The 12,587-nt window shown below is 41.0% G+C and overlaps 1 protein-coding gene across 3 annotated transcripts in view; it reads right to left on the bottom strand.

Moving 5' to 3' along the window:
* Positions 1-9,383: 9,383 nt before the first annotated feature.
* Positions 9,384-12,587, bottom strand: part of CCNYL1 (cyclin Y like 1) — a 36,628-nt gene continuing 33,424 nt past the window's right edge. For all 3 annotated transcript variants that reach the window (XM_036070873.2, XM_036070874.2, XM_036070872.2), the window contains one exon: positions 9,384-11,431. In XM_036070873.2, coding sequence (XP_035926766.1) covers positions 11,315-11,431 — 117 coding nt within the window. In that variant the 3' untranslated portion in view covers positions 9,384-11,314. The remainder of the gene's footprint in view (positions 11,432-12,587) is intronic.

Raw genomic sequence — 12,587 nt, 5'->3', positions numbered from 1 at the left:
GAGGCCGAGGCCCAGAAGGGCCGGGGGGGGGGGGGGGGGGGTTGTTTTGTTTGGTAGCTTTGCCAAGTTCACTTCCGTTTACCTTCATGGTGCTGATGCCCCCTCCTGGGGCAACTTGGAGAGAGGGGAAAGGGGCCCTTTCAAGGGAGCACCTGTCCCAGGACTTCTCAAAGGGGCTCAGCTCACGTGTATTCTATTTTGTGTTTCTTACTACCTTTTTTTTTTTTTTTAGGGGAACCCTGTTTTTAATTTATATGTAGTTTTCTTAATTTTAAACTTTGTTGCATTTTGGCAACAAAATTTACCTTTGCTTTGGGGGCTTTACAATCCTAAGGTTGGCATTATAATGAAGTTCCGCTTGGTTCAGGTTTCTTTGAACTGTGTGGTCTGAATTGGGAAAATATATTTCCTATACTTGTGTCTTTAAAAAAAAAATGTGAACAGTGAAAGTTTAGGTTTCTATGACTGGGAAGTGGTTGGGTGTGCTTTCTCAGCTTGTTTTCTCCTTTCATTGCTTAAAGTGTCCAAGATGCTTTAAGGTGAGCTGCTTGTCTCTTTATAGTCCCTAAGTTAGGGGAAACCCCAATTCATGCCAAGGAGGGGGAGCATAACGTGGTTAGGGCCTCCCCAAAGTGACAAGGTTAGAGAGTGTTCAACGATTTTGTGTGCCATCCTAGCTTTGTTTATTTATCGAGCTTCGGTTTCTTTTCTGTAGTGCTTGTAATCCTTCTTATTCTTAACAGCACCCAGTGTTGTCTTGAATAAGTTAGAGGTGGCCTTATAGAGTGCCGGTATAAATATTTGGAAAAGTGAAAACCTAAGGGATGGTGATTGGTTGAGCTTGAATTCTAGACTGGTAAAATGGCAGCTTTGTGCCAGAGAAGGAGTGGGTGGTTCTTAATAGGCTTCAGTGATCCCAATTTTTTTTAAAAAAAAGAACTTGTGTTCTGATTTTGGTAAAAGTAAACCCCCACTCCCTTCTTCTGGAAGTACTTAGAGATAGTTGTTAAAGGGGCTGCTTTTTAGATGTAAGGACTAAAATGGATATACCTCCAGTAATTAAGTAAATTTCCAACACTTCTCTTATCTGCTCCACCCCCATCCCACCTCCTTTATCATGTTAAACAGTCTTTTTGCTTTTCTTATTCCTCCTCTCCTGGAGAGCTGTGATTAAGAAACCACACCCACCCTTGAATGGGGTGCTTGAACTGGGGGGAGGGAGGCTGGCTACCTGTGAACAAACATTGGCAGCAATGAGGGAAAATAAGTGTCCCTGGACTTTGGACTAGTTTAATAGCCAGATATTCCCAAAGCAGCAAAACATGGCTTTCTGCAGTCTCTCAAAACAAATGACACCCATAATACACTTGTGTAAGCTTTTAAAATATGGATCAGGGTCCTGCTATTGCAGGAGGAAAGCTGTTCTCTCTCCCCCACGTCAATCTGTTTCTCTCTCTCTCTCTCTTTTTTTTTCCTCTGAGAAAGCACACACTTTTTTCCTGATGAGCACACACTTGCATGCATCCACATGCAAATACACATGCACTTTGCTATTAGAGAATTCTGTTTGTGTTCCTAAATCTGTTTAACCATTCATATACGAAAGCCTATATATGAACACACACACACACACACACACACACACACACACACACACGGGTTTCTTTACTATTAAAGAATTCTGTTTGCTTTTCTAATCTGTTTAACTGTTCCTTCATGAAGAGTGTGAGGCCACAGCTTGGGGAAGGAGGTGATAGTGCATTGGCCAGCAAAACACCAGTAACCAGGGTTGAGTGGGGACTACATTTAGGAAGCTAAAATGCAAAAACAATTAAAATTTTAGAATGGCTCCCTAGGAAAATGACGAGTCTAGGCATTTGTCCTTCATTTATACCAAAGTTGGAAAAGTAAGATTTAAATCCAGGTCAGTGTTCACTTCATGGGTATTAAGGAAAGAAATGCATAGTTCCCATAGTGAATTGAAACACTTTGCTGCAGGGAGAAGCCTGGTACTGTAGTTTTGCAGACTCTCAAAAGCTTTTGTGTTTATAAAAATGCACAAGTTAAAATTTCAGTAGATTCAACAAAACTTAGTACATAGAGCTACAGAACTTTTTGCACATCTTATTCCTGCCCTTATTCAGAAGCTGCTTCTTAGAACCTTGGAGTAGATTCCCTGTCTGAGGGCCAATTTCTTCTGTTTTTCGTCAGATGAGGACCTTTCGTGATCACCTTGACCTTTTCCCTCATTTAGTGTGTCTTCCCAGAAAGTACATAGATTGTTCTGCTGCCTTCAGTCATTGTGCTTAATTTGCCTTGTCCCCCTTACTTCTTTTTCTTTGTGGAGGAATCCAGATATGATGCACAGTGTATCTAAAAGTTGCGGCATGAAATGGATGAAAGTGGATTAATTCATTTAAAAAAATTCTTTTTTCATTTTGGCAACATGCCAAGCCTAAAAGAACAACCAATTTACTTTAAAAAAAAACAAGGCTGCTGACAAAGGATACTCAGCCAAGGAGAGGCAATATAGGTAATGCCTTTTGGGGTCTGGTTGCAGAACCAACTTTCAGCGGTGTCCCTTTGTTTTCAGTCTGTGTTCTCACCCATGCCCTTCCTCTCCCTTCCCTCAAAGATAAAGCCCACCTGCTTCCCTCAAGTCTTACTACTGTCAACCACCCCACCCCTACCCAGGGGAGAGAGGTTGGATCTAGTTATGGTCACCCTCTACTTCCATCCCACACACTGTTTTCCCCTGATTTGTATTTTTATTATGCAAACAATCCATACTCATGAAAACAAATAAAAGGAAAGGTTGTGTTTGTGTTGCAGGGGGGAGTCTAGCAACTTCTTCACAGATAGCTTTGTGAAGTTGGAGAGGATTTATGGTTCAGTTTAATGTCACATGCCCCTTTCACAGTTCAGTTTTGAGCATTGTCTCACTTCATAGATTGGGGGTGAAGATTTAGAAGGTTGTCTAAAGGAACTAATGTGACCTCTTAGTGAATCAGTTGGCCAGACTTTAGGAAGGCTCTTTAACTTATATTATTTCCCTCCTCACATTTTGATGTTGTCTAAATTGGCTGAAAATAATTTTTCTTGGTGCCTTATTGGTTTATCTTTGCAAACCTTTGTCATCTTTCCACATGACCGTTCCCAATGACAGGCCTGTGTGTGTGTGTGTGTGTGTGTGTGTGTGTGTGTGTGTGTGTGTGGTGTGTGATTGTACGCATGTACAAGCTTAAATAATGTGCCAACAGCACTGTTTCCAAGTTGGTATTCATTAGGCTGTTTCCTCCTGGGCCAGGGCTGCACTAATCCTGACACGGGCTGCCGGGAGAAAACCTCATGGATCCCACACTGAACCTTAATAACAGCATCCGTGACCTGCACTCTCAAGTACAGAATGGGAACCCCAGAGCTAGGAAATGTAGTTGTATATTTTAATGAACTGCTATCCCTGCTAAAGAGGCTTCTTTCACTTTTGTGCTCTACAGAAAGACCAAGGGGGGTAGGAGAGACAAAGCTTTGAATAACTGCTTTCTAACACCAAATGTGGCAAACAGGACAGAGAACATCACAAATCCAGGCAGGTGTGAGGTACAGTGGCTGAGAATTGCCTGCTCCCTCTCTCTGCATGCCCTTTCTTGCCTCCCAAGTCCAATCAAGTGATCCTGGGAAGAAAATATGCCTGGAGTGGGGGAGGGTGATTCTGAGGGGAAAAAAGCTACCAAGACATTAAAGCCGGGCCAAGGGTGGGCAGGATGGAAGTAACTAAGTAACCTGACGCAGAACACTCAAAACCTTCTAGCAGCTCAATAACAATTGCAGGATTTATTTCCGCCAGGATAATGTCTGTGGTACATCATTTTGAGACAATATTGCTTCATGTTGTTACAAACTGTATGTATAGTATGTGTGTGTTGTGGGTGTGTATATACATAATATATATTATATATATGAGAGATTTAGTGACTTTTGATACGGGTTTGGTGCAGGTGCATTTATGACTGAGCCAAATGAGGCACATACCGAGTCAGTAGGTGGAGTCCAGGGCATTCAGTACTTTCTCTGATGTTCACGTACGTACGGGGCCTCCCATGCAGCGTCCTCACTGTCGTGTCAAAGCCAGAACTCACAGATCAGAGCCAGCGATATTTTATTTGTAGACAATCAACTTGAATCTATAAATTATTATTGGCAGATGATTATAATTCTGAATCTGTAACATTAACAAACGGAAACCCAGAGCATCTGGATAAGAAGTTTTCGTTTCTTGTTTTGTTCCTGGAAGTCCATAGAACAGCAGTTGTATGTGGTTATGTTAGTCTCGAGATACTTAATTTGCTGACCTTGTTATTTCAGAAAAGATTTGTATGTATTATATTTGTGGGAAGGTAAAATAATGGTTTGAAATTTTTATCAAATATGGAGAGTAGTTATTTATGAAAAACAAAGAAATGTCTATTTTTGTTTCTTTGTTCCCAATTGATGTAGATAAATTTTAAAGTGCATTAAAGCAATGGTAAAGAAAATAAAAAGGTGCTGTACATGTCTTTTTCTCCTTAGGCTTTTATGGAGACACACACTTCTTCCTAAGAGTACCTAAGGAGATAGGTGGATTCTGACTTCATAATCAGATTTCTCAGATGTACTTAAAGCGGCAATGTTTTTATTAATATGAAAATCAAGCAAATTCCAGTCACCAGAAGCAAAACTAATGGACACATGTTTTACTTGAATATACTTCATAGATGGTTTCTCCTGCCGATCCTGTGATTGTATCATGATTCACTTGAAGAAATGAAGGGAAATACACGTAAGACCAGAGACATTGCCTGAGGTTGTGTTCTCTTTCATCAACCCTCCACTGTACTAGCTACTGAACCTCTTTGAATAGAGGTGATGCTGTTGTTTTGTGTGTCTGGTTGGGGGGCAGGGACTTTCAAAACTGTTTATCACTCAGCAGTTAGCCTCCCAATGTGGTATCAAGCTCTAAATACAAGTCAGGGAGCCCAGATAAGAGGATAGAAATTGATTTCGAGTTGGCACCTCCCTGATAATCAGGACGGATGCTTAGTAAACCTGAGACACCACTGCACCGTCGAGTACTTTCTGCTGGCTCCTGTTTGGGCAAAGTGCAGATTGGCCACCAGGCTGTGAACCACCGCCTCATGTTCATGCCCGGCGTGTCCGTGTTCTCCCGCAAGGCTCCGGGGCCTACGTATGTAGGAGGGGCTGGGTCATTAGGAGCTGAAAATTTTGTTGGGGGGAGATCAGACAAATCCGATAAGGGGTGAATAACGATATGAGAGTATGTAATTTAATGTCAGAGTGAGTGCTGTGAACGTTATCAGATTCCTACAGTAGTTATGGCAGTTGGGAGAAGCAGAACGGAAAATACACTAGGTGAGCTGGATCCCGACCGAAGAGCAGCGGTACCTTCCATGCACAGGACTCTGTGGTTGGTGCATCTTCCCGGCACTTTCGCATTGCTCACTTCCCCCTCCATTGGAAAGGGGGGTCGGGGTAAAGCCACAAGCTGGAGCCAAAGGGGCCGTAGAGACTTAGCAGGTTGGAGAAATAGGTGGGTCTGGGGTATTATTGGTAATAATTCTTGTAGTGATCTAGAGGTGTTTAGTTTGTCACTAATGGAAACAGGATTGAAAGGCAGTAGAATGGTTATGCTTAAAGCCGTGGCAGTGAGATGGCTAGGGATTCAAGCTCCAGCTCCACCATTTATGGGCTGTGTGATCCTGGGTGTATTAATCTCGGAGGATTTCAGTTTTCTCATCTGTGAAAAGGCGATAATAGTACTCATCTTAGGGCTGAGAGGATCTAAAGGATTAGGTCAGGTTAAGGTAAGGCAAGGAAGAAGCAACTGTTCAGTCATGGAATGGAAAGGGAATTGATAGAATCTTTTGGGGTTCCTATTAAAAATGTAGATTCCCAGACTTAAGCTTCAGGAATTGAGATTCAGTAGGTCTGGGGCCCAAGAAGCTGCTGCTCCCCCCCGCCCCCCTTTTTAGTAAACTTTATTTTGGAATTATTTTAGGTTTACAGAAAAGTTGCAAAGATAATCCAGTTCCTGTATACGCCTTTCCCATTTGGCCCTAATGCTAACACATCGTCGTAGTACACTGTCCCAATGAAGAGTCAACACGGGCACATCACTATTAACTCCAGACTTCACTTGGATCTCACCAGATTTTCTACTAATGTGCTTTATCTGTTCTAGGATCCAATCCAGGATTCCACATTGCATTTAGAGAAGCTTCGTTTTTCATAGGCACTTTCAGCTGATGAGAGGTATGTGGTCTGGGGACTGTATCTCGAGAAGTAATAGGACAAGTAAAGGACTGAGCAGGGTCAAATTGCCCCATCCTTGCATTGGGAAGGTGCAGTTTTGAAGCAGAAGGGGATAAATTGGTGGAGGGGTGGATATAGAAGGCTGGTGTTAAAAAGTTGGAATGGAATCCCCTCCATAAGGTGAGAGGGCTACCTTAAAAAGTGAGGCATCTATTCCTAATGCCGGATGAAGTGAGTCTTGGAGCTGGAAAGTGGGGATGCTCCCGAGACTGAGGAGATCACCTCCAGTTGTGGGCAGGTCAGGGGAGTGAACAAGGGCAGTATTCGGGGAACAGTTGCTTGGGGGAAACCAGGAGCTCTCTCAAGTAGATTATAGGGGATTACAAGGGCCGGTTAGCCTGGGGGCCACATAGATCCTGTATTTCCTGCAACCTGGTGCAAATGCTTTGGAAATGGGTCATAGTGGTAACCAACATCCAGCTTTGCCACTGGACACTAGCAGAGGGGAGACGATCTTCTTGAGAGAGGACCCTAATCAGCAGCAGGAGGGGGACACACGGAAGATCTGCTTTTGCGACTCCATTCCAAAAGTGAGGAGATAATGGGGCCACCATCTGGGGGGCTAGAAGGTTAGTAGAATTGAGAATGGTAAGATGATGAATAGATGTTTTAAGAAAAAGCTAGCAGGGGCATCTGGGTGGCTCAGTCGGTTAAACATCCAACTCTTGGTTTTGGCTCAGGTCATGATCTCAGGGTGGTGAGATCAAGCCCCACCTCAGGCTCTGGGCTGGGCATGGAGCCTGTTTAAGATCCTCTCTCTCCCTCTCTCTCTGCCCCTCCTCCCCACCCCAACGCTTGATCACTCTCTCTCTCAAAAACAAAACAAAAAAACAACCCACCAAAAAACTAGCAGAATAATTTGAGGTCTTGAAGTGGTTGCCATCAATACCTTCTTGAGGACCTTAGGTTCTGAGGCGATCATCAAATTTCTCTAATCCAGATTACGTAGTTCCCTTCCCAGCAGTTATAATCATTAACACCTAACCTGTTCCTTCTTAAAAGAACGTTAACCTTTTTTCCTTTGATGTCAGATTCCTCTTCATTTCTATATTTCATTCTTCTTTCTGCACTCTAGAAATCCCCAACCACAAACTGGTATTCTTAAAATTTGTATCACATTAAGTACATGTTCTTAAAAATAGTGGAAATTGCCTCCGAAACCAAGCCGCTTGCACTTGTGATCTACAGGAATAGGCTTTGCTGAAAGGCTCCTAGATTTTTTGCTTTCTTGCTGTAACAGTGTCTGGTCGACCAGGTCAGTAAGTGGCTAACAGTTAAGACTTTAGGCAATCGAATCCTTACCGTGATAGATGCTGTGTGTCATCTACAGATTCAAGTGCTTTTCCAAGTAGCTCTGTACTCAAGAATACCGCTTCTGGGTGAGGCAACAGTTGTAGTCCTCTCACATGTGAGTAGAGAGAGGTCTTGGTGATGAAAGATTTTAGCTAATTTATATGCTGTGGCTCAACTTTTCCAAAACATTGTAGAACATGGATACGGAGTGCATGGTTCTCCCATAAATACTGGCTTCAGCATTCTTTTTTTAAATCAAGGAATAGTGTATTTGTACATATAGGAAAACTAAACCAAGAAATGAACCTTGAACCGTTATAAAACCAAGATTCAGTGGTGTTGGATTTCAGTTATGTATGGGCATACACGGGGTACATTAAGAGTAAATGTCAAAGAGAAGGTCGTGATGGAATCTGATGATACAGCAAGGAGAAAGTTTCTCTTTAACCAGAAGCATTGGGCCTTAAGAATGTCTTAGGATGAACCATGTGAAACTGCTCACGAGCAGCCATTTTTGACCTACAAAAATGGCAGTTTCACTTGGTTCAGACATACATTTCAGACCTTTGTCTTTTCCTTGTAAAGACTTAAAAACTCAGTTCACAATATATCAGAGTTAAAGTTTTCACTGGTCAGTAGTCCAATAAGGAAAAAAAACTAAAACTGAAGGTAAATGAGTTGAGGTAGATACTCTTTTATAGTCTTATTTAGGGAACAAACTCTTCCTAGGTATAAAGCCCTGAGAACACTGCCATAGTTACTAAACTACTAGTGACCAGTTTCCATGCCCTTTGTCAGAGAACCTACTAGCCTTCAGGGATGTTTATTACTTTTACCCTGAGTTGACTCAATTTCCCATTTATCAAGATAGCTGTACTGCCATCTAGAATTACAGCCAAGAGGGAAAGGACAATGTGTGATTCTACTTATTCTGCCAACTAGTTCTTGAAGCTAGTCCTGTCCAGGGTTCTTCCTCCCAGATTTTTATGTAACCTTTGACTGCTCATGTCAGCACTTCTGCTTAGTAGTTGGTGTAGTAAAGGGTACAATCTTACAGTTTTGTGAGAGATCGCCCTTCTAAATGAAATCAGATCATTTAACCCTGTCAGCAGTTTATCAAGAACAAAGTGATCAGCTGAATTAAGGTGGACAAAAATACAGCAGGACTCTCAGGGTTTACAGAGTATATTGCTCAACCTGAGCGGCTAGTGTCATAAACCTTATGAAGATTTGGCATATTTGTCACTGAAATGTAAGTTTGAAAAGGAGTATTTTAAAGTCAAAATATGTGGGCTGTCTCTCTTTACAGCAACCACAGATCTAGTTCTTCCATTTTTTTTCCTAGGTTTTAACTGCTTAAAATCCTCATTTAACTCACATTGTTTCTACACTCTTCCTGTAATTCCCTTCTCTCTGGTAGTGTGCTTTTTCCCCCTCTTGGTACAATAATGAGCTGTTCAAAGATGCCATCTAATGCACAATGCCTCTGAGTACTGTGGCCAGTGATTTTAAGTGTACTAAATGATCTTCAGGTTGAAAAGAGCGGAAGTCAAAGAAATACATGACAACACTGTAACCAGAGGCAAGGGTCAAACCAAATCATGGTCAGTTTGAAAATGCTTTAAGACCCCACTCACCATTAGAGCTGCCTGAAAGCACTGACGTTAGGCAGAGATGTAATGCTATGTGAACTGAGAAAGGTTACAAACACACTAGTCGTATTTTAATTAAAATAGAGTTTATTAGCTTTTAATATAAACATGAGGAAGAAAAACCACGTAAGTTGTAGCATTCTTTTCAAAATAAAACTGCAATCAATACTTGAATCTCCAAGCTCCGAACTCCATAAACAATGTTTTTTGAGGTGGTAGATTGTAATATTTTATATACTGTTATTTATCATTTGTGTGTCTGTCCTTTAAAAATGATGGAACCTGCAGCACTCAATAGAATATGAAGCCCTGCTATACTGAGAGAAAGTATTCCTGGCCCAGAAATGCTATGTTTACAGGCAAAATTCCTATGATTACATTTGAGAAGGTAGGAGAAAGATTTCACATGGTTAAGAACACTAATCTTTTTTTTAACATTTCAAGTTTGAGTGACATCATTACCAATCTCTGAGAAGATTGATTACTTAACTCCCTGCCCTTTAAAGCCTGAGGTGAGGGTTCCTCTTAAACAGCAGGACTTGAAATGAGACCCCTCCAGCCAGGTTAACAGGTAGGCTAGAAGAACTGTTTCAGATCACCTACTTTCAGATCACTACTATTAGAGTCCAGTTCCTTTCGGTTTGTTACATGTGAATTACCACTGCTCTTCATACTCTTTACAAATGTAGAAAAAAGAAATTCAGGTGACCAAAGCAGGTAAACAGCACAGCGCTGCAAAGAACGGTTTTAAAAAGGGAAGGGCACGTCTATGATGATACAAGGCATCCCTCCATTCTTAATGCAATTTTAAGCTTTGATACCTGTGGAGGGATAAACGCTACAAACTTAGAAAACACCATTCGAAAGTTTAGTTATTTCTTGTAAACTTACCCAGTTTTGTAAATTTTAAATATTAAGCTTTTCATTTTAATTTTTTTGTTTCAGCCAATGTGTGCCATCTTCAAGAGGGGCTGAAACAAAAAATTAAAATGAAAAGCTTAATATTTAAAATTTACAAAACTAGGTAAGTTTACAAGAAATGTAATTAAACTTTCAAATGATGTTTTCTAAGTTTGAAGCATTTATCCTTCAGCGGTGCCCCAGAGGGCCCATGCACACTAGATTAAAGCTTAAAGTTGCACTAAGATTTTTCAGGACACCTTCTTTTCACTACCTGCTTGTTACCACTGGACCACCATGTTGGTTGGAATTATGAAAATATCCTTTAATACATGTATTTAATAAAGAGGAAAATCATCAGAAAATGAGAAGCACCATTATAGTTCACAAGAAATGCAGCATGGACCCAATAGAAGTAGATAATCATTGATAACATACTTTCTCTGTTTATGATCCTAAACATACTAATATGCTAATAAGTAGTGCTTGCAAAGAATTTGAATGACAAGTGTTATTCAGCAGCTTTTTGGTTTAAACTGATTGCCAATAAGGACTAGCAGCTTCAATGATAAAGTAGGAAGGAAGAACCCTTCAATACCTAACAATGCTACAGTCTGTTCCTAAGTGGCTTTATGAGTTGTTAGGAGTCCCATGTTTTCACGGTAATACTGCATTGATTCTAAAGAAATATGCAGCAATATGGGGGGAGGGGGGCAAGAAAAATAGGAAAAACATAAAAGTTATATGGTTAGTGTCTTTAAAGTCTAAAAATTTAAACTATTAAAAAAAAACCCTCACTTAGTTCACAGCTATCAGCCTACATAGTAAGCAGGTATCTGTGTGTGGGTTGGAGCTTTTGCTTTGGAGTGGTTTTTGTAACTCTGTTTACATTAAAAAGGACAAAAGAGTGTGTTGCATTGACAAGGTCCCATTCTTTCCTATGAGCATCATCCTTGTGGTGGATCCACGAGTTTCTTGAATTCGAAGTCTTTCTTTTAGATGAAAATATTAACTTTGCTGGTTTTTGAGCAGGAGAGGTGGTATTTCTCCAGTCCTTGTAGATTGAGGGGTTCATGATGTTACAACTCCTCCCTTCTCCCTTAAGAGAGGATGGCATTAGAGCGCTGAATACCAATGAAGTTATCAGCGCTGAAAGACCTTCTCATAGCAGCTCTACACAAGTCTTTGTATTTGTCTTCACACAATCTGGAAATGGCCTGGGAAAGTCAATCAAATAGAACACAAGAACAATTTAAAACAAGCGTTCCAACCTTAAAAAAAAAAACAACAGAAAGCATCACTGATAAGCCACACAGCCACACTCCTTTAGACAGTTGACAGTTACTGCTACTTTGGATTGTGGAGGTCTACATTCCCAGATTCTGGGGATGCTACTTCCTGCCAGTTCACTAAGGTAATATCCTTAAAAGGCTATGATTAGATACTGGGCAACGAAGAATTTGCTTATTTACAAACTGGGTTCCAAAGATGTCAAAGGTATTTTGACAGGCTCCTTACAGCAGTATCACCTGTCCCTGTACACCTGTTCCTTCAACATAATGAACATACACCTGGGCAGAAATCAGCGTTTACTCAGCCATTCAACTTCTAGTCTTCATTGGTTATTATATTCCCTAAGCAATTCTAACAGGGCAGGCATGTCTGGACTTTATCAGAAGGTCAGAGGTCTAATGACCGAAGCACCAAAAAGTGCTATTTTCACTTGCACATTAACCATGGTAGAAAATACCTTACTGTAAACTACACCAAGGTACCACAGAAAGTGTCCATTTTAAATATGTCTTGAAATTTCAGTTGTGAATAATTTTGCTGTATACTCACTAAAAAGTCATAAACCATAATTCCTTTGTCTCCTATACATTACCATTTCCATTAAAAATCCATGGGCTCTCTACGACAGTACCTAAAACACACATTATACAGTCTAAGTCCCAGGTGAGCCACAGATGCTTTGTCTAATAAACTCATGGGACTGAACTGTGGTATCTGTACAAAACACTGGCATGAATTTGTGAACTGAGTAAAAGACTGTTAAGAATGGTGAGTAGAGGGGCGCCTGGGTGGCTCAGTCAGTTAAGCGTCTGCCTTTGGGCTCAGGTCATGATCTCAGGGTCCTGGGATGGAGCCCTGTGTCAGACTTCCTCTTCAGTGGGGAGTCTGCTTCTCCCTCTCCCCCTCCCCCTGGCTCACGCTCACTCTTTCTGTTTCTCTCCCCCAAATAAAATCTTAAAAAAAAAGAAGAATGGGGAGTACGTAGATATGATTAAGGATACAATTGTAAGAAATTATTCATGTATGATTATATGGAAGGGTAAAGGTTCAAATGGAAAACCATTAAGAACAAATTAAATT

The sequence above is a fragment of the Halichoerus grypus genome, chromosome 4 (assembly GCF_964656455.1).
Source record: "Halichoerus grypus chromosome 4, mHalGry1.hap1.1, whole genome shotgun sequence".
Lineage (NCBI taxonomy): Eukaryota > Metazoa > Chordata > Mammalia > Carnivora > Phocidae > Halichoerus > Halichoerus grypus.
This window is presented reverse-complemented; position numbering and strand designations above follow the sequence as displayed.